This window comes from Aegilops tauschii, chromosome 3 (assembly GCF_002575655.3).
Source record: "Aegilops tauschii subsp. strangulata cultivar AL8/78 chromosome 3, Aet v6.0, whole genome shotgun sequence".
Classification (NCBI taxonomy): Eukaryota; Viridiplantae; Streptophyta; class Magnoliopsida; order Poales; family Poaceae; genus Aegilops; species Aegilops tauschii.
In genome coordinates this window covers 580,050,597-580,072,541 of record NC_053037.3, presented here as the reverse complement: position 1 = coordinate 580,072,541, position 21,945 = coordinate 580,050,597, and the positions used below count along the sequence as shown (strand labels likewise).

The 21,945-nt window shown below is 46.0% G+C and overlaps 1 protein-coding gene across 1 annotated transcript in view; it reads right to left on the bottom strand.

Moving 5' to 3' along the window:
• Nucleotides 1-4,121: 4,121 nt before the first annotated feature.
• The window catches only part of LOC109740512 (F-box protein At5g49610-like), a 66,168-nt gene continuing 48,344 nt past the window's right edge, over nucleotides 4,122-21,945 (bottom strand). The window contains exon 2 of the mRNA XM_073495663.1: nucleotides 4,122-5,189. Within this exon, the coding sequence (XP_073351764.1) occupies nucleotides 4,122-5,189 (1,068 nt within the window). The remainder of the gene's footprint in view (nucleotides 5,190-21,945) is intronic.

The following is a 21,945-nucleotide window of genomic DNA, read 5'->3' as shown; positions in this document are numbered from 1 at the left end:
ACGCCACCACTGCGCCCAACGGCGCCACCGCCCTGCGCGCATTCATCCAGATGCGAAGACTCAGGAAGATCTGTCGTGCGTAGTACCTGCCGACCAGGCATGACACGGCGTAGCATCTGTCGGCCAGGCATGACTTGACATCTCCACCGAAGCACCTGGCAAGACTTAGCCGCTCCACCTCCTGCCTCTGTCTTCCAGCGCCGCTCCACAAACGATGCTCCCAAGAGAGTAACGACACTGCAGTACCGCCATCGTCTGATCTGGATGACCAGATCTTAGGGTTTCCCCCAAAGTAGCACGAGTGGGTCGACAAAAGTTACATGATGATGCCTTCATCAAGGTAACGACGTAGAACGCCGCCATCGCCCGCCATCGGCTCGGTTTTCACCGGCAACTCTGTGTCCCCAACTGGCAGCCAGGACTAGATGACGGATCTGGAGATTCGACCAGCCAGCCTCAGGTTGACCATCTTCGGCGAAGGAGGCGGCCACCACCACCACACCCAGGGCCGGAGCCCCCGACGTCCTCATGATGCGGGTCGATCCTAGGGGCAGTATGCCGTTGACGGGATGGTACCTCACGCTCCTCCTGCACCATGTCCATGTAATAGGCACGGGCCTCGCCGATAGTCAAGGTGCAATGCACCACCAAGGGTGGCACGGAGGAGGAGGGTGGCGCCGGTTCATCGTCGGCATCATTCACCATTGGGACGTCGTCGTCCTCCGGCAGCAATGGCGGCCATGTCCTTCTTCTGGTCCGGCGTCAACCCGTCACAGAGAGCTTTGGCGGGGGAGGAATCCATGGTTGGAGTGGTGCGGAAAGGGCTCAGAGATGGATGACTACGACTATGGCCGGGGCAGTGGTTTATATAACAATGATGGGCGGTAGAGGGAGGGACGGATGTCACCGGAGGAGACGCCTCAACAACTGTGTGCAATCAATGTTGGCGTTAGATGGACGAACGGGAGCCTGTCGTATCGTTTGAACACGCAGCAGTCACCTACAGCGGGAAGCGACGTGAGCAACGCCCTCTCGAGCGGCGCACCACTTCAATGCTGGCACTAGTGAGCGGTCGCATCTGCTCTGGCCGGGCAAGAATGCGGGTGCTGGCGCTCTGGAGGGGTGCTGACCGAAAGCACGCGGGGTGGAGGAGGGATTTTTGGGGATCGGTCCAGACTCCCGGAAAGCCCCCCCCCCCCCCCCGTTTGTCTCCGATTCGTGAGAGAAAGTACGTCCGGACCGCGCCACTGACCGATACAAGACTGCGTTGAATGCCTTCTGTTTTTCAGACTGCGTGATCTGAACGCGTGCAGGAGGTTCGCGGGGTCGACGTTGGAGATGCCCTAAGAACTCCTAAAAAAGATGGACGCTTAGAACAACAAAAATCCGTGAAAATCAAAGGGGAACACGAGTTTATTAGAGACAAAAAAGATTCTGTTTATTGAGAGTGGGATTCGATCCCACACCCTTTCGGAGCACATACTTAACATGCTACCTTAGACCATCTCGGCCATCCCAACAATTATTAATCATAATATATTCTATTTAATAAATAATTCAGCTTAAAAAGCTTCATCTATTTTTTGAACCAGAGAGAATAGCAAGTTGTAACTGGAAGAAAAAATTCTCCACAATGGGCCGTTTTTTAGTTATAAATTGGGGAAAAGAATTATATGAGACCAGGTCTCACGGGCTAGCATGTGAGACCCACGCTGATAGATGACACGTGGCATTTACAAATCACAAAGCATCTACCTCACCCTCACTTGAAATCAGGGGCGGGAGAGATTAGATGCTTTATGATTTGTGAATGCCACGTGTCATCCATCAGGGTGGGTCTCACCTGGTAGCCCGTGAGACCTGGTCTCATATAATTCTTTTCCATAAATTGGGACGGGCCGCAGACACATGCCTTTTATAAGCTAGTAGATTTGACAAGTGTGTGCATCACAGAATTGGCGAACGCCCCACTACTAGAAATGAAAATACTGTGCAAGATGATGCCCTTGCGTGTTTCATACTTGAATTTTGGTCGCGCCATGTGATGTGACTGGATCTGGCACTGGATTGATACCTACAAACTAGCTATTGATTTTGTGCTGTCCTGTGTCACTGTGCATCGAAAAGCACATGATGTTTTCCGAATGCACATGAAGCATGTCTTGTTATCCTTCGGCCATCAACTGGCACCCTTTCATGTCCTCTTTTGTTTTCTACACTAATTTTGCTTTGCTGCTTCGCGGGAGCCTCATCATGCGAAGCCTTACCAACACGCAGTGACCAACCAACCGGCACCATCATCCCTCTTGCAAGACAGCCCCAATCACCGGCGCCTCGTCAGTACATATCTTCACATATTCGGCTGGACGCTGTGTCCATCAGGAGGGTTTTCCCACCCCCATTCGTTTTAACTTCATGGTACTAACTCCATCGGTCCAGCAGCACGACCAATTCTGAACTGTTGATGTTAAAGCATTTACCTGTACCTCCCTGGCCAGTCTGTTCAACAAAGGAGCCCTCGTTGCTGAGCTTCATCCACCCCTGACCAGACCAGGCTTGCACCATTCTCCATCTGGGAAACTATGATGTATCCTCCGCCGCCTTGCTTCAATGCACATGTTTTGCTGACCTTCCTTTTTCTCATCATCGTGACACACACATGGTAATCAGGTTGTGCGATGAAATAATCCGAGCTTCTTCATCATAATTTCTAATACATCAACAAAGAAGGTAGTTGCCTCATAGTGGATCCGGTTAATACATACTGCAGGTCATGTAGATACGAAGAGCTAGGCCAATAAGAAGCACCACCACACTCAACAACCCTCAGACGAAAGGCCAAGTATTCACAGCATAATCTTCTCGTCAGACGAAAGGCTAATTATTCAAAATAAAAAAAAGGAGGATCAGTGTCAGCTCTACAGCAGTCTGTCTGTCTGTCAGCTCTGGTAGAAGAACTGCAACCCTGCAACAAGAAACAGAGACTATACTAATCTGGTGTTCAGCTTGTATGTTGCATCAACAGTGTAAATTGTACCTATACAAAAAAAAATGTCACCAGTATGTAGCATGCTACATAATACTAAATGTGGGTGCGCTTCAAGTGATCCTGCAATGGCACATCCAATAACAAATGATCAGAGTGAACTTGAGACAATCTCCTTGAGACCAATGGTACTCGAGACGGTCTTGCACTGATCAGAGGGAATGAACATGGCTGGTAGTTACAGAGTCTAAAGGAGAAAACAATCTTGTACCCCAGCCTGACCATGATAAGCTTAATCACAAACAACGCAACAGCAAAGACAGATTTATAGCATAGCTTTTTAACATCTAACCAGATGCAATGAATACATGAAGAGGAATGAACGAACATTTCTCTAAGTTGACTATAATGCAATCATGCACTTAAACGAGCAGTGCTTAAAGCTCTTTAAAAACCCAAGTTCAACTTTCCAGTCATTAAAGAGGATAATATGTCCTAATTTCATAACCCACCACAACAGAACTGGTAGCCATTCGGCCCAATAGGATATTCACACACACGAAATTTATGCAACAATGTAATAGTGATAGCTTCTTGATCATAATAAAGAAACTAGCCGGCTCATAGGTGGACCCAGTTTATACATAGCAGCTCATGAGTATATTAGCAAGTTAAGAAATTGAGAGGATAATCAATCTGCCACATTCAATTTTCACATTCAGTGGTCAGCTAGAACAGAACTTAGAAACATGAGACACATCAAGATTGCAAAATAATAAGAATTCATCTTTGAGAAGAGCAGTACATAATTTCATGTAAAACGAAGACCAAGAGAAAAGGTAAAGTCAATCCTCCAGTTCAAGAAACAGAAACATGAGGCATGTAGATTGCTAACTAATAAATAGGAGTACAACAGAGACATGAGGCAGACCGGAGCACATCCTTCAAACACACACCAAAATGACTTGGTAATTTGGTACCAAAACATGCATAGATTTCAGGCAACCACATAACAGTGAGAGCTTCTTGATCACAACTTGACATGCATCAACAAAGAAGCCTGCGGGCTCAAACTCGATATTGTAGCTCATAAGGATACCGCTAGGCCATTTAGAAACGCTGCCTCACTGGACAGCTAACATCCGATGAAAGATGAATTGTTCACAACATAACCCTGTAGCATTGGAAAGAAGGTATGCTGAACAAGAGTTTGCTTGAGACAATGTTCAGCAGGAACGAGGCCTCTAAAATGGAAACTGGCAATCAACTTGCCATTGATGTCAAACTGAAGTAGCCACTCACCAAATTTGACTAGCATGGACACACCACCATCCCTAGAAGTGACCATGAAATTCCAATACTCAACAAACTTTCCAAACTGCACAGTGAGATCTGCAACTGGTAATTTAACCCGGTATTTCAAGGCCCATAGCTCGTTGTCATAGTCTTGTGACATCCAGATATCAATGGTTGTGTTGGTTGCCTCATCAAAGCTGGACATGCTGAGCATTCCATCCATCTCAAACAGGTGAGCGGGGTAAGGAAGAGGCGGAGCACGCATCTGCCGGAACGACTCAGCGGTGGTGTCGAATACCTTTAACATGTTGCCCGCGCTCTCTAGAATTTGCCAATGCAGGTTACCACGGAACAAAATGGGTCTGGTGAACATCAATTCAAATGCATTGGGATACCCTTTGTACCTCGGCGACTGGTCGGAGCCTAATGAAAAGACATAGGAGCCATCTTGTCCCAGATTTGCATCACTCAAGTACAACAATAATCTGTACTTGCCGGTTGGGCTGTGCGGGTACATCCCCAGCAACATGAAGCCAGCAATCTGTGGGAGTGGAGCATATTGACGAGTTGCCGGATTGTAGACGGACAAATTTCTGTTTTCTCCTACGGAGAAGACGAGGAGACCATCACAAGAGACCTCCATACCAGGATAGGAGAGGTCAATTTGCGCGACGGACTGGAGCCGGTCGGCGGTGGCGGCCCCTACTCGGTGGTCGAAGGGAATGATGTCTAGGAACTTGACGCGGTCTCCGTCGCACTTGAAATTGTAGGCGTAGATGAGGGGGAGGGCGGGCTGGCGGGCGTGGTGAGCGAGGAGGAAGTCGTGGGTGGAGGTGGCACCGCGCCAGGCACGACAGACGGCACGACAGCGGAGGAGGGCTTTGGGGGGCAGGCGGACGAGGATCTCCTAGATGGAGATTTCGTCCGGGAGGCTGCGGTGGAGGGGAACTGGTGCAGCCTCCGCCATGGTCGCCGGCTGGCCAGGGGCTCAATCTGGATCTCGATAGCAAAGCAAGAGGAGTGGTGTGAAGTGGAAGTGACGGCGGGGGCGATGGAGCTCTAGTGCAGTATATATATATATATATATATATATATATATATATATATATATATATATATATATATATATATATATATATATATATATATATATATGGGAACCACCAGATCCCTAGGGTTCCATCAGACCAGAGCATGGCCACAGGGCCGTACATGAGAATTTGGGGGCCCAATGCAAAATCAAAGTTCAGGCCTAATTAAGTTAAGAAAATAGTTAGGGAAAGAAGTTTTTAAAATTTACCATATGTGCAACCCATTTTTTCCAAGAACTATCTCTTGCAAAAAAAACATGTATTGCGAAAATGCAAAGTGACGAATTAATTAATATCTAATCTGTATTTTAGTTGGACCGAGCAACCTTTCTAGAACTTCCTTTCAAAAAATCTTCAAGTTTATCTCCATTAAATATTTTCAAGCACAATTTTGAAGTGCTATCTCTGTAAAAAAGCAATTTCCATCTATTCCACTGCAGTTAAAATGAAACCACAAAAAAGGAACGCGATCCTTTGTTAGTTGAAGTGCTATTGTAACAAATCAGGAAAAAAAACCCACACCGGCATGTTTATTTTTTGTTACTAGACATTTGTGCTAAATTGGAAATTATTTAATTTGTTTACTTTCTAAAGGATGGAATATGCCCTTCTTTAATTGTTGCAACGACTATGGTCCGATGTACATGTAACGTGAGGCAGCAGTCCACACCAAATCTACATCGATAAGTACCTGCAAAACAACAGACACTACCAATAAGGTGAAGAGAAGGCAAAGAATGGTGAAAAAAGGAAGAGGAAGAGAAAGAGGGGGAACTAAATCCAAGAAAAGAACGCCGAAGAAACTGCCAAAATAGGCAAAGGAAAAAATCCAAAAGAGGCAGAAGCAATGGGAAGAAACTAAATAGCGCTCTCATCAGAACAACAATAAACTGTAAGCACAATAATATTCCGGCTATACCAAATCGACTGTAAAATAGCACAGAAGGTTCTTACCTTGAAAGAGTATAGCAATTCATCAAAACATGTGTAGCAGACACTATTACACAACACAAGGCAGACCCCTGATATAAATTGGTTGATGTATAGACACGGGACTTAAAAAGAAACTACAAGATGCAGGATTCACGTGCAAACCCGATAAAGGAGAACTGAGAACAACCACAAGATTTTCTTTTCATGTATAGGCAAGGCTCACCCTATCTATGAGTTATTTCTTCTGAATCCCCGACTATCAAGTGTTTTCTCTGAGTAAACAAACACAATAGTGTTCTCTGAATTATATTGTATGACGATAATAAACAAAGCAACTGAAATTAACAATGTAATGGGTAAACAGTGTTCACTTAGAGATAACTTAAATAATACAGTTTACACAAGCTTTTGCAGACTGAAGTAAAAGGTCACAGTACATGAAGATAGGAGCAAGGAAGTCCATAAATATATTCTACAATATGGCTTCCTTAGATATATTCTACAATAAAAGGCATAAAGCCTTGTCATCCTCAAGTTCTTCAATCTACAATATGGCTTCATTGCTAGAATTTTCTTTCGTAGATAATGGGGTCATGTCAAACATTTGGTCATGAATATATTCTTGAAATATATTCTTTACCAGGTTTTGAGTATCTAATAATCATAATTTAAATGTGAGGTGCTTCATGCATTCCATTTGCTTCATATGAACTAAATTTCTCTATAAAACACTCGCATTTCATATTTGAGATCAGCATATCAGAGTGTATAGAGAAGCTAACTTCTAGCAACTGGAAATTCTGAGCAAGACAGATTAAGGAACTTTGCAATGTCAGCAACCGACCATTAATTGCAAAATAGTTAGATAAACCAGGTAAGGAGCCGAATGCAAGCAATTTTACTTGCGGCAGCAATAGAACTTTCATCTTTTAGAAGCAGGTTTGAAGCCATGAAACGGGAGGTCATATGAAATCAATCAAGTTGCCAGAAACCGATGATTAAACGCAAAATAGTTGGATAAACCAGGAAAGAAGCTAGAAGAAGGCAGGCAAATTTACTTGTGGCAGCAATAAAACTCCCATCTTTTAGAAGCAGGTTTGAAGTAGCTAAGCAAGTGACTTATATAGGCGAAACCGACGTCAAGGGTAAACATAGCAGCCAAAAAGAGTAGTATCCGTTCAGATTGACCAGAAGTAGTAACATATATAGTTGCTTCCAAGTTAGCATCTCTGTGGACTTGTAGGCAACCTACGAACACTGAATCGACTTGTTTGTAGACCAGATTGCATTTCTTCAAGTTGTAAAGAAACAACATACGGTCAATCAGCTAACATGAACCTAGGAAAAAAAAGAGGGAACTGAGAAATCAAAATCGAAGGAACAAAAAAGAGCCAGTAAGCAAACATAGCAACTCAAGACCTTTTAAGAAAATTAGCACCTTTCAGCAAGAAGAAAGAAAAGAAGGAACATAAGATACACTTCCCATAAATATCAGGACCTTTTCGGTTCCTTTTTTTCTTGTTTTATTGAAACAGAGTATACTAATTCAGAAAGGTAAGTTGGTAAGCATGACGTAATTAAAGCAAAAGGATTCAAAAATGTTATTTGCTGCATTATTCAACACTGACAAAGTTTTGCATCTCAATTTTGTTAATTTTGAAATATGAACGGATTTGAACTCCCTATAGTTTGACGATCAAGTTAACTGATCTTAGATCTTTTGCCTATGAATCGACTGCTCCACTGGTTACTCTCGGTTTAAAATCAATCTGAAGGCGAGATCTAATTTTGTGTGCACCACATCCAGAGAATTGATGTGGATATTCATAAAGTCAAAACTAAGAGCCACTCTCTCCTCATTGCTTAAATCCTAAAAGTAATTTCCTCATTGGTATTTACCAGAGATGGTTACACTTATTTAACAGAAAATTGGCAGAAAGATCACAAGCAATTTACATTTATGCATCCATGGTGAATACCTAAAATAAATATATGCAGCAGAAAAGGGGGGTGCATTACCAAAATAACGCAATTTTCCCCACAAAGAATAAATGCCAACCAAAGGGCACGATTATTCATCAGCTGTTGTAACTGATGAATGCTCGACAGTCATGGAAAACACCTCTCCCAGTACATACAATTATCTGGAGAAAGTCACAACTACAAATCAGAACATAATAGCTAATGAATAATATTACAAATGGTGAATATCCTAAATAAATATATGAAACAAAAAAGGGGTGCATTACCAGAAGAAAGGTCTTTCTATTAATGTACTTCTCTTCACAAATTCTATGGAACCTCCGACATTGGAAGCTATATCATAAATGCCAACCAATGGGCATCATTATTCGTTAACTATTGTAGCCGATCAAAACAAAAAGGCATTGAGTATTGAGGAAAGAACTAAGTACTTTTTCTTTCAGAACACCTGAACCAATTTTTTCACCTCACTAATGCTTATGCCCATCAAATTAACGTGTTGCTCTTATCAACCTTGTATATATGGCAAATCTCACAATGGACCAAGAGTGGCCAGTGATGTTTTTTTGTACCTAGCAAATGTTGACCAGATATTATCCTCATCCTACCTAATCAAGACCAAATCACACAGTGGCCATTGATGGAGAGGCACACACACACAAGAGAGAGAGAGAGAGAGAGAGAGAGAGAGAGAGAGAGAGAGAGGGGAGAGAGAGGGAGGGAGAGAGAGGGAGATATATATATATATATATATATATATATATAGAGAGAGAGAGAGAGAGAGAGGCACCTGCATGACGGGGAGGAAGAGGAGGCTGACAGGGAGGAGGTGTTGGGGAACGTAGCAGAAATTCAAAATTTTCTACGCATCACCAAGATCAATCTATGGAGTAATCTAGCAACGAGGGGAAGGGGAGTGAATCTACATACCCTTGTAGATCGCGATGCGGAAGCGTTGCAAGAACGCGGATGAGGGAGTCGTACTCGTAGCGATTCAGATCGCGGTTGATTCCGATCTAAGCACCGAAAGAACGGTGCCTCCGCGTTCAACACACGTGCAGCCCGGTGACGTCTCCCACGCCTTGATCCAGCAAGGAGAGAGGGAGAGGTTGGGGAAGACTCCATCCAGCAGCAACACGACGGCATGGTGGTGGTGGAGGAGCGTGGCAATCCCGCAGGGCTTCGCCAAGCACCGCGGGAGAGGAGGAGGAGGGAGAGGGGTAGGGCATCACCAAAAGGAGACTTTCTCGTGTGTGTATGGCAGCCCAAACCTCAAGTATATATATAGGGGGGAAGGGGGCTGCGCCCCCCTTAGGGTTTCCACCCCCAAGAGGAGGCGGCCAGCCCTAGATCCCATCAAGGGGGGCGGCCAAGGGGAGGAGAGGGGGAGGCGCCCCACTAGATGGGCCCTAAGGCCCATCTGGACCTAGGGTTTGCCCCCTCCCACTCTCCCATGCGCCTTGGGCCTTGGTGGGGGGGCGCACCAGCCCACCTGGGGCTGGTCCCCTCCCACACTTGGCCCACGCAGCCTTCTGGGGCTGGTGGCCCCACTTGGTGGACCCCCGGGACCCTCCCGGTGGTCCCGGTACATTACCGATTTCACCCGAAACTTTTCCGGTGACCAAAACAGGACTTCCCATATATAAATCTTTACCTCCGGACCATTCCGGAACTCCTCGTGACGTCCGGGATCTCATCCGGGACTCCGAACAACATTCGGTAACCACGTACATGCTTTCCCTATAACCCTAGCGTCATCGAACCTTAAGCGTGTAGACCCTACGGGTTCGGGAACCATGCAGACATGACCGAGACGTTCTCCGGTCAATAACCAACAGCGGGATCTGGATACCCATGTTGGCTCCCACATGTTCCACGATGATCTCATCGGATGAACCACGATGTCGGGGATTCAATCAATCCCGTATTCAATTCCCTTTGTCTAACGGTATGTTACTTGCCCGAGATTCGATCGTCGGTATCCCTATACCTTGTTCAATCTCGTTACCGGCAAGTCTCTTTACTCGTTCCGTAACTCACATCATCCCGTGATCAACTCCTTGGTCACACTGTGCACATTATGATGATGTCCTACCGAGTGGGCCCAGAGATACCTCTCCGTTTACACGGAGTGACAAATCCCAGTCTCGATTCGTGCCAACCCAACAGACACTTTCGGAGATACCCGTAGTGCACCTTTATAGCCACCCAGTTACGTTGTGACGTTTGGTACACCCAAAGCATTCCTACGGTATCCGGGAGTTGCACAATCTCATGGTCTAAGGAAGTGATACTTGACATTAGAAAAGCTCTGAGCAAACGAACTACACGATCTTGTGCTAGGCTTAGGATTGGGTCTTGTCCATCAAATCATTCTCCTAATGATGTGATCCCGTTATCAACGACATCCAATGTCCATGGTCAGGAAACCGTAACCATCTATTGATCAACGAGCTAGTCTCCTAGAGGCTTACTAGGGACATGGTGTTGTCTATGTATCCACACATGTATCTGAGTTTCCTATCAATACAATTCTAGCATGGATAATAAACGATTATCATGAACAAGGAAATATAATAATAACCTATTTATTATTGCCTCTAGGGCATATTTCCAACAGCCTCCCACTTGCACTAGAGTCAATAATCTAGTTCACATCACCATGTGATTAACACTGACAGGTCACATCACCATGTGACCAACACCCAAGAGTTTACTAGAGTCAACAATCTAGTTCACATCTCTATGTGATTAACACTCAATGAGTTCTGGTTTGATCATGTTATGCTTGTGAGAGAGGTTATTTAGTCAACGGGTCTGAACCTTTCAGATCCGTGTGTGCTTTACGAATATCTATGTCATCTTTGTGGATGCTACCACGCGCTATTTGGAGCCATTTCAAATAATTGCTCTACTATACGAATCCGGTTTACTACTCAGAGTCATCCGGATTAGTGTCAAAGTTCGCATCGACGTAACCCTTTACGACGAACTCCTTTCCACCTCCATAATCGAGAAAATTCCTTAGTCCACTAGGTACTAAGGATATGTTCGACCGCTGTCATGTGATCCATTCCCGGATCACTATTGTACCCCTTGACCAACTCATGGCAAGGCACACTTCATGTGCGGTACACAGCATAGCATACTGTAGAGCCTACGTCTGAAGCATAGGGGACGACCTTCGTCCTTTCTCTTTCTTCTGCTGTGGTCAGGTCTTGAGTCCTACTCAATACTCACACCTTGTAACACAGCCAAGAACTCCTTCTTTGCTGATCTATTTGAACTCTTTCAAAATCATGTCAAGGTGTGCGTTCTTTGAAAGTATCATCAAGCGTCTTGATCTATCTCTATAGATCTTGATGCCCAATGTGTAAGCAGCTTTATCCAGGTCTTCCTTTGAAAAACTCCTTTCAAACAACCCTTTATGCTTTCCAGAAATTTTACATCATTTCGGATCAACAATATGTCATTCACATATACTTATCAGAAATGTTGTAGCGCTCCCACTCACTTTATTGTAAATACAAGTTTCTAATAAACTTTGTATAAATCCAAAATCTTTGATCATCTCATCAAAGTGTACATTCCAACTCCGAGATGCTTACTCCAGTCCTTAGAAGGATCGCTGGAGCTAGCATACCTTTTAGCATCCTTAGGATCGACAAAACCTTTCTGATTGTATCACATACAACCTTTCCTTACGAAAACTGGTAAGGAAACTTGTTTTGACATCCATCTGCTAGATTTCACAAATGCAGATAATGCTAACATGATTCCGACGGACTTAAGCACCGCTACGGATGAGAAAATCTCATCGTAGTCAACTCCTTGAACTTGTGGAAATACTCTTTGCCACAAGTCGAGCTTCATAGACGGCAACATTACCGTCCATGTCCGTATTCTTCTTAAAGATCCATTTACCTCAACAGCCTTACGACCATCAAGTAGTGCTCTCAAAGTCTATACTTTGTTTTCATACATGGATCCTCTCGGATTTTATGGCTTCTAACCATTTGTCGGAATATGGGCCCACCATCGCTTCTCCATAGCTCGTAGGTTCAGTATTGTCCAACAACATGATATCTCAGACAGGATCACGTACCACTCCGAAGTAGCACGCATCCTCGTCGTCCTACGAGGTTTGGTGGTGACTTGATCCGAAGTTTCATGATCACTATCATAAGCTTCCACTTCAACTGGTGTAGGTGCCACAGGAACAACTTCCTGTGCCCTGCTACACACTAGTTGAAGTGACGGTTCAATAACCTTATCAAGTCTCCACCATCCTCCCACTCAATTCTTTCGAGAGAAACTTTTCCTCGAGAAAGGACTCGTTTCTAGAAGCAATTACTTTTGCTTCCAGATCTGAAATAGGAGGTATACCCAACTGTTTTGGGTTTTCTATGAAGATGCATTTATCCGCTTTGGGTTCGAGCTTATCAGCCTGAAACTTTTTCTCATAAGCATCGCAGCCCCAAACTTTTAAGAAACGACAACTTAGGTGTCTCTAAACGGTGTCGTCTCAACGGAATTGCGTGGTGCCCCTTTTAAAGTGAATGCGGGTGTCTCTAATGCCTAACCCATAAACGATAGTGGTAATTTGATAAGAAACATCACGGTATGCACCATATCCAATAGGGTGCAGTCATGATGTTCGGACACACCATCACACTATGGTGTTCCAGGCGGTATTAATTGTGAAACACTTTCCACAATGTCTTAATTGTGTGCCAAACTCGTAACTCAGATATCTCTATGATCATATCATAGACATTTTATCCTCTTGTCACGACGATCTTCAACTTCACTCTGAAATTACTTGAACCTTCCAATAATTCAGACTTGTGTTTCATCAAGTAAATATTCTCAGCATCTACTCAAATCATCTGTGAAGTAAGAACATAATGATATCCACTGCATGCCTCAGCACTCATTGGACTGCATACATCAAAATGTATTACTTCCAATAAGTTGCTCTCTTGTTCCATCTTACTGAAAACGAGGACTTTCAGTCATCTTGCCCATGTGGTATGATTTGCATGTCTCAAGTGATTCATAATCAAGTGAGTCTAAATGATCCATCTGCATGGAGTTTCTTCATGCATATATACCAATAGACATGGTTCGCATGTCTCAATCTTTTCAAAAATGAGTGAGTCCAAAGATCCATCCACATGGAGCTTCCTCATGCGTTCTATACCAATATGACTCAAGTGGCAGTGCCACAAGTATGTGGTACTATCATTACTATCATATATCCTTTTTGGCATGAACATGTGTATCACTATGATCGAGATTCATTTTAGGTGCAAGACCATTGAAGGTATTATTCAAATAAACAGAGTAACCATTATTCTCCTTAAATGAATAACCGTATTGCGATAAACATAATCCAATCATGCTCAACGCAAACACCAAATCTCGATAGTAGAGGGAGCATGCGATGCTTGATCACATCAACCTTGGAAACACTTCCAACACATATCGTCATCTCACCTTTAGCTAGTCTCCGTTTATTCCGCAGCTTTTATTTCGAGTTACTAACACTTAGCAACCGAACCGGTATCTAATACCCTGGTGCTGCTGGGAGTACTAGTAAAGTACACATTCATATGACGTATATCCAATATACTTCTGTCGACCTTGCCTGTCTTCTCATCTACCAAGTATCTAGGGTAGTACTGCTTCAGTGACCGTTCCTCTTATTACAGAAGCACTTAGTCTCGGGTTTGGGTTCAACCTTGGGATTCTTCACTAGAGCAGCAAACGACTTGCTGTTTCATGAATTATCCCTTTTGCCCTTGCCCTTCTTAAACTAGTGGTTCTACTAACCATCAACAATTGATGCTCCTTCTTGATTTCTACTCTCGCGGTGTCAAACATCGCGAATAGCTCAAGGATCATCATAACTATCCTTGATATGTTATAGTTCATCACGAAGCTCTACTAGCTTGGTGGCAGTGACTATGGAGAACTATCGCTATCTCATCTGGGAGATTAACTCCCACTCGATTCAAGCGATTGTGGCATTCAGACAATCTGAGCACACGCTCAACGATTGAGATTTTCTCCCTTAGTTTGCAGGCTTAAGAAACTTGTCAGAGGTCTCATACCTCTTGACGTGGGCACTAGTCTGAAATCCCAATTTCAGTCTTTGGAACATCTCACATGTTCTGCGACGTTTCAAAAACGTCTTGGGTGCCACAATTCTAAACCGCACTGAACTATCACGTAGTTATCAAAACGTGTATGTCAGATGTTTCGCAACATCTACAGACGACGCTGAGGTTCAGCACACCGAGCGGTGCATTAAGGACATAAGCCTTCTGTGTAGTAATGAGGACAATCCTCAGTTTACGGACCCAGTCCGCATAATTGCTACTACCAACTTTCAACTAAATTTTCTCTAGGAACATATCTAAACCAGTAGAACTTAAAGCGCAAGACATAATTCGCAAAGACCTTTTGACTATGTTCATGATAATGAAGTTCGTCTGATTAATGAACTCCCACTCAGATAGACATCCCTCTAGTCATCTAAGTGATACATGATCCGAGTCAAACTAGGCCGTGTCCGATCATCACGTGAGACGGACTAGTCATCATCGGTGAACATCTCCATGTTGATCGTATCTGCTATACGACTCATGTTCGACTTTTCGGTCTCTTGTGTTCCGAGGCCATGTCTGTACATGCTAGGCTCGTCAAGTCAACCTAAGTGTATTGCGTGTGTGCCGAGGCCATGTCTGTACATGCTAGGCTCGTCAACACCCGTTGTATTCGAACGTAAGAATCTATCACACCCGATCATCACGTGGTGCTTCGAAACGACGAACCTTCGCAACGGTGCACAGTTAGGGTGAACACTTTCTTGAAATTTTAGTGAGGGATCATCTTACTTACTACCGTCGTTCTAAGCAAATAAGATGCATAACATGATAAACATCACATGCAATCAAATAGTGACATGATATGGCCAATATCATTTTGCTCCTTTGATCTCCATCTTCGGGGCACCATGATCATCTTTGTCACCGGCATGACACCATGATCTCCATCATCATGATCTCCATCATTGTGTCTTCTTGAAGTTGTCACGCCAACGGTTACTTCTACTTCTATGGCTAACGCGCTTAGCAATAAAGTAAAGTAACTTACATGGCGTTATTCAATGACACGCAGGTCATACAAAAAATAAAGACAACTCCTATGGCTCCTGCCGGTTGTCATACTCATCGACATGCAAGTCGTGATCCCTATTACAAGAATATGATCAATCTCATACATCACATATATCATTCATCATATCTTCTGGCCATATCACATCACATAGCACTTGCTGCAAAAACAAGTTAGACGTCCTCTAATTGTTGTTGCAAGTTTTTTACGTGGTTTGTATAGGTTTCTAGCAAGAACGTTTCTTACCTACGTAAGACCACAACGTGATATGCCAATTTCTATTTACCCTTCATAAGGACCCTTTTCATCGAATCCGTTCCGACTAAAGTGGGAGAGACAGACACCCGCTAGCCACCTTATGCAACTAGTGCATGTCAGTCGGTGGAACCTGTCTCACGTAAGCGTACGTGTAAGGTCGGTCCGGGCCGCTTCATCCCACAATGCCGCCGAAACAAGATAAGACTAGTAGCGGCAAGAAGAATTGACAACATCGACGCCCACAACTTCTTTGTGTTCTACTCGTGCATAGAAACTACGCATAAACCTGGCTCTGATACCACTGTTGGGGAACGTAGCAGAAATTCAAAATTTTCTACGCATCACCAAGATCAATCTATGGAGTAATCTAGCAACGAGGGGAAGGGGAGTGAATCTACATACCCTTGTAGATCGCGATGCGGAAGCGTTGCAAGAACGCGGATGAGGGAGTCGTACTCGTAGCGATTCAGATCGCGGTTGATTCCGATCTAAGCACCGAAAGAACGGTGCCTCCGCGTTCAACACACGTGCAGCCCGGTGACGTCTCCCACGCCTTGATCCAGCAAGGAGAGAGGGAGAGGTTGGGGAAGACTCCATCCAGCAGCAACACGACGGCATGGTGGTGGTGGAGGAGCGTGGCAATCCCGCAGGGCTTCGCCAAGCACCGCGGGAGAGGAGGAGGAGGGAGAGGGGTAGGGCATCACCAAAAGGAGACTTTCTCGTGTGTGTATGGAAGCCCAAACCTCAAGTATATATATAGGGGGGAAGGGGGCTGCGCCCCCCTTAGGGTTTCCACCCCCAAGAGGAGGCGGCCAGCCCTAGATCCCATCAAGGGGGGCGGCCAAGGGGAGGAGAGGGGGAGGCGCCCCACTAGATGGGCCCTAAGGCCCATCTGGACCTAGGGTTTGCCCCCTCCCACTCTCCCATGCGCCTTGGGCCTTGGTGGGGGGGCGCACCAGCCCACCTGGGGCTGGTCCCCTCCCACACTTGGCCCACGCAGCCTTCTGGGGCTGGTGGCCCCACTTGGTGGACCCCCGGGACCCTCCCGGTGGTCCCGGTACATTACCGATTTCACCCGAAACTTTTCCGGTGACCAAAACAGGACTTCCCATATATAAATCTTTACCTCCGGACCATTCCGGAACTCCTCGTGACGTCCGGGATCTCATCCGGGACTCCGAACAACATTCGGTAACCACGTACATGCTTTCCCTATAACCCTAGCGTCATCGAACCTTAAGCGTGTAGACCCTACGGGTTCGGGAACCATGCAGACATGACCGAGACGTTCTCCGGTCAATAACCAACAGCGGGATCTGGATACCCATGTTGGCTCCCACATGTTCCACGATGATCTCATCGGATGAACCACGATGTCGGGGATTCAATCAATCCCGTATTCAATTCCCTTTGTCTAACGGTATGTTACTTGCCCGAGATTCGATCGTCGGTATCCCTATACCTTGTTCAATCTCGTTACCGGCAAGTCTCTTTACTCGTTCCGTAACTCACATCATCCCGTGATCAACTCCTTGGTCACACTGTGCACATTATGATGATGTCCTACCGAGTGGGCCCAGAGATACCTCTCCGTTTACACGGAGTGACAAATCCCAGTCTCGATTCGTGCCAACCCAACAGACACTTTCGGAGATACCCGTAGTGCACCTTTATAGCCACCCAGTTACGTTGTGACGTTTGGTACACCCAAAGCATTCCTACGGTATCCGGGAGTTGCACAATCTCATGGTCTAAGGAAGTGATACTTGACATTAGAAAAGCTCTGAGCAAACGAACTACACGATCTTGTGCTAGGCTTAGGATTGGGTCTTGTCCATCAAATCATTCTCCTAATGATGTGATCCCGTTATCAACGACATCCAATGTCCATGGTCAGGAAACCGTAACCATCTATTGATCAACGAGCTAGTCTCCTAGAGGCTTACTAGGGACATGGTGTTGTCTATGTATCCACACATGTATCTGAGTTTCCTATCAATACAATTCTAGCATGGATAATAAACGATTATCATGAACAAGGAAATATAATAATAACCTATTTATTATTGCCTCTAGGGCATATTTCCAACAGGAGGCGCTGGAGAAGATGCAGCAGCGACAATGGAGGCGAAGCTCACATCAAGGTCGCGGGGCGGAGGCGCCGGATGGCATCGATGTCGACTTGTTTTCATCCCCGTCCGCCTGGACCAGATCTCGCTCTCCCCCTCCCGCAGCATGTCGACGATGACCCCGTCTCCCATCGATGGCAAAGACGCGCTCCTCGAACTCGACTCGGGAGTAGCTGCGCGAGCAGCAGGTTGCTTCCCTCCTGACGCTAGAGGAGAAGGGGTGCCGGGGGCGGCGAGAGGGAGTTGACGGAGAGGACGCGCGTTGGCGGCAGAAGCAGGGAGGGGGAAATCGCGGGCGTGGGCGTGGACGCGAGAGCGAGGCGGCGGCGGACGAGGAGGATGGTTTGCGGCGGCGGCGGGTGGGGAGGATTGCTGGTGGGCGAGGGTGGTCGACGGCAATGGGAGGAGAGGAGGCACGGTCGCGGCGTGAGGGACGGGAGAAGAGAGAGGGGAGTCGAGGCGAGGGGTGAGGGCTGAGGATTGGGAAAGATGCAGCTAGGGTTACGCGTGCTGCGTTTTATACGCGTACGTGTGAAAAGACGAGAGTGCCCTCGGTGGGGCATGGGATTTACAGGCGGTGGCACACTGCTTGACCACACTGTTCATTGTAGCAGTGTTTTGCTCGATCCGACGACCAGGATCGCTCCGGATGAAGATCCGACGGCCAGTATCGCTCCAGATGAAGATCCGACGGCCATGACTGTTTTGGAAGGCTAATCCGACGGCCGAGAATCAAACGTCCTGAGAGGGCTTCATTTTGTCCCACACCCTAACAATGGGATGTTCGCATATATCAATATCAAATGTTGAGATCGCTGAGTGAACCTCCCACCCGGTATATGTATGTATGTAGTAACCACTCTAAAAATGTATGTATATAGTATTATAATACACACCAATTTACAACGTATAATACACATCAATTTAGAACGTAATATTCAAGGCACTAAAATAATTTCTACAAAACATCTTAATGTTGATTCAAAGAACAAATAGTATCATAAACACTTACTTGATCCTTAACATCATTAGTTGGTTCGTCCACGGGAATTACCGCCAACTTGTCGAAGCCCCTTTGTATTACTCTGGAAAAAAAATTATCCATAGTTCCTCTCTGTAATTATATTAACTCATCTACAAGTCTGCTTTCTTTTTCATGTGCATTACCAAATGGATACTTTCCAGATGATATAATATCTGGCAGTGCTGAAAGACAAGAATTCCAAATCTGTTGAGCTAAAATAATCCAATTGCCAACATATACATGTAATGACAATGGTTAGTGAATTAGTGATCAATAGTACATTTAGGAGATCCAGTCGGTGAAGCAAATAGGGCTGATTGGTGAACTGGTGTGACCGACTGCCTGATACACATATCATGGGCGGAAGGAGCTTTGTGACAGAAGAACAAAAGAAGTCCTGGAGCGATCAGATCAGAAGTGGAAGAAGCTGCAGAGCCGGAGCACTAGATCAGGAGCAGCATGCAAGCGACCTCACCAGTGATCTTGTTCCTGGCAGGCCGTCTGAACATCTTGAAGACTCGCTTCTGCAATCAGCATGGACGCCATAGATTCGTAGCCGCCGTAACCCGCTGGATCCGCTTGCAGCCTCGCTTGAGTCACATTTGGATCATTTGCCCCACTTTACATGGGGTTTGATGATTTGCCCCAGGGTTGTCTCAATGGCGAGTGGCCTCGGCCCCATCCGTCAATCTCAGGGGGTGAAGCATGACGACAAATTGTAGGAAGCATGAAAATCTGACAACTCAACATTACTCATCTTGGTTGGAAGCACAGAATGAAACTTTGATAGTGAAACAAACTAAGATTGTGGCAAAGATGAGGTGCATCTTTTGTGTTGTTGACATGCAAATTTAACGAATTTGTTGTTGATTCATGGGAGCAATTATCTAGCCCAGCGAAGCAATAGTATTACATTGTAGAAGCATGGACGCATGGCACTAGGTACATAAGTAGTGATAAAAAAAACTTGGAAGGTAGGAAATTTGAAAATGAAACAAAAACTAATATTGTCGTCGATGTGCATACCAATCTCACGGAAAATTGTGGATGGTTTAGCTATCAGATAAGAATGACCGATGCAATTTCACGCACTCAGACATGGAACAAAAAACAAACTATTGACATAGAGAGGGATCGCACCAGTCTCATAACACAATTACGCCAAAGTTAACTAGCAATGCAGGAATTGAACCATGCCAAAAGAGATGACTCAATCACTCAAACCCAAGGCTAGAAGGGGCGGACTGGGTGTATCATGTGGAAGGCAGTGGTGATGGCTTTGTTCCCGAACATAAATGGCACTCCCACAAGGTGGACCGCTGTCCACGGCTGCGAGTGGAGCAGAGGGTTGGTCGTGGTGGAGATGAGAACTACACGGAGTTTGCGAGGTTCTCGGCCGGCAGGTTGTGCTCCAGTCGCTGCACGGCCACCGACGGTATAACGTATCGGCTAGGTGCGGCGGAGGCTGTAGATAGGCGGGGCATGATACTGGCTAGGGAGAGAGACGGGGCGACCAGGGGAACGGCAAGCATTGCTGTGAGCAAGGACGGCACACAAGATAGATGGGGACTGGGGTCAACTTGGTATAGGGCAATTAATTGAGGCAAGGAGAGATTACCGGGCCTCGGTGTGAAAATCGGGTAGTTTAGATAGAGATTGGCACAGGATTTCAATTTCTCTCAGCCGTGAGATCAATTAGGAATCAACGGCGAACGACCGCTCTGGCACATTCTACGCATCAGATGTCTGGATCGGAGCGTTTCCCTACCACCCTGAAATATATATATATATATATATATACTCCCTACGATCTGAAATATATGACGTTTTAAGTTTGGGCACTCATAGGCCTCGGCGCGCTGGCCCAAATTTGGGCCGATCGCACTGCAGCCCCACGATATACCTGTGGGCAGCCGTCAGATCTGCCACCTGTATCGTCTTGCTCCATCCCCTCAATTCTTCCTTTCTCTAGCACACCAAAGCCGCATCAAACAGCGCGCACGAGAGAAATCCCCCTCCCCCCGACAACCCCCAACGCCGATGACCTCGCAAGCTTGCCGCCGCTCGCCATTCTCGATCCTGAACAGCCGCAGTTCCAGGAGTCGGTTGCAATACCGGTGCTCGCTGGTCCGCCCGACACAGCAGAAATGTGGTGTCAGATCCAGGAAAATCGACCTCCGGTTGCAGCTTTTCAGTGAAAGATGTCGCTCTGGCCGTTTGCAGATGAGGGTAGTAGCAAAACAAAACATCAGTTCCAACAAAAAAATTGCTGGTTCCAGTAAAAAAGAGGATGGCATCAAAACTCAAATACAGTGGTAGCAAAAACAAAGACGGTGGTAGCAAATATGGAGTGTTTACAAAGTAAAAAGGATGGATCCGGCAAAAAAATCGAAAGATGTGGGTGGTAGCTAGTTGTAGCAAATTTGGGCGCCGGTTGTAGCTTTCCTGCTGCCGGTTGCAGCAAAAAACACAGCGTTGTCACCGCCGGCCACACTTCATTCTCATGGTTGTAGCAAATCTGGGCGTCGGCTCCAACATCTCGAGCTTACCCTTCCAGCAAAACGGGGAGCTGGAATAATGCACCCCCCCCTTCCCCGTGGCGGCAACTTCTCTGGCAGCTGGTTGCAGCTCTGCCACCAATGGTTGTAGCTCCTATGATAGCCGGTTGTAGCTTTCCCATCTACGTGGCTACACCAAACTGGGGTTGCAGCTCCTTGCCGCCGCGCACAGCAAAATCGACGATGGCTCATATCACGATGGCATCGACCGGCCATGGCGCGAGCTTGCAGCAGCACGGCGCACAGCATGGCGCCTCCATTGATCTGCAGTAGCACAGCAGCGGTGCCCCTCCAACGTCCGCCCGTCTCCTCGATGCAGTACGAGGTGCCATGGATTTGGGGAGAAGAAAATCAGAGGAGGGAAGCATCTGGATAGAGAACGAGTGGGCTGCTAGATTTGGGGAGAAGAAAAGCAAAGGAGGGATGGATAGAAATGAGTGGGCTAGAGCAGCTTCGCGTGAAAGGATAAGGTGGGGAGGGTTCGAGCGGCACATGGGACCCGCAA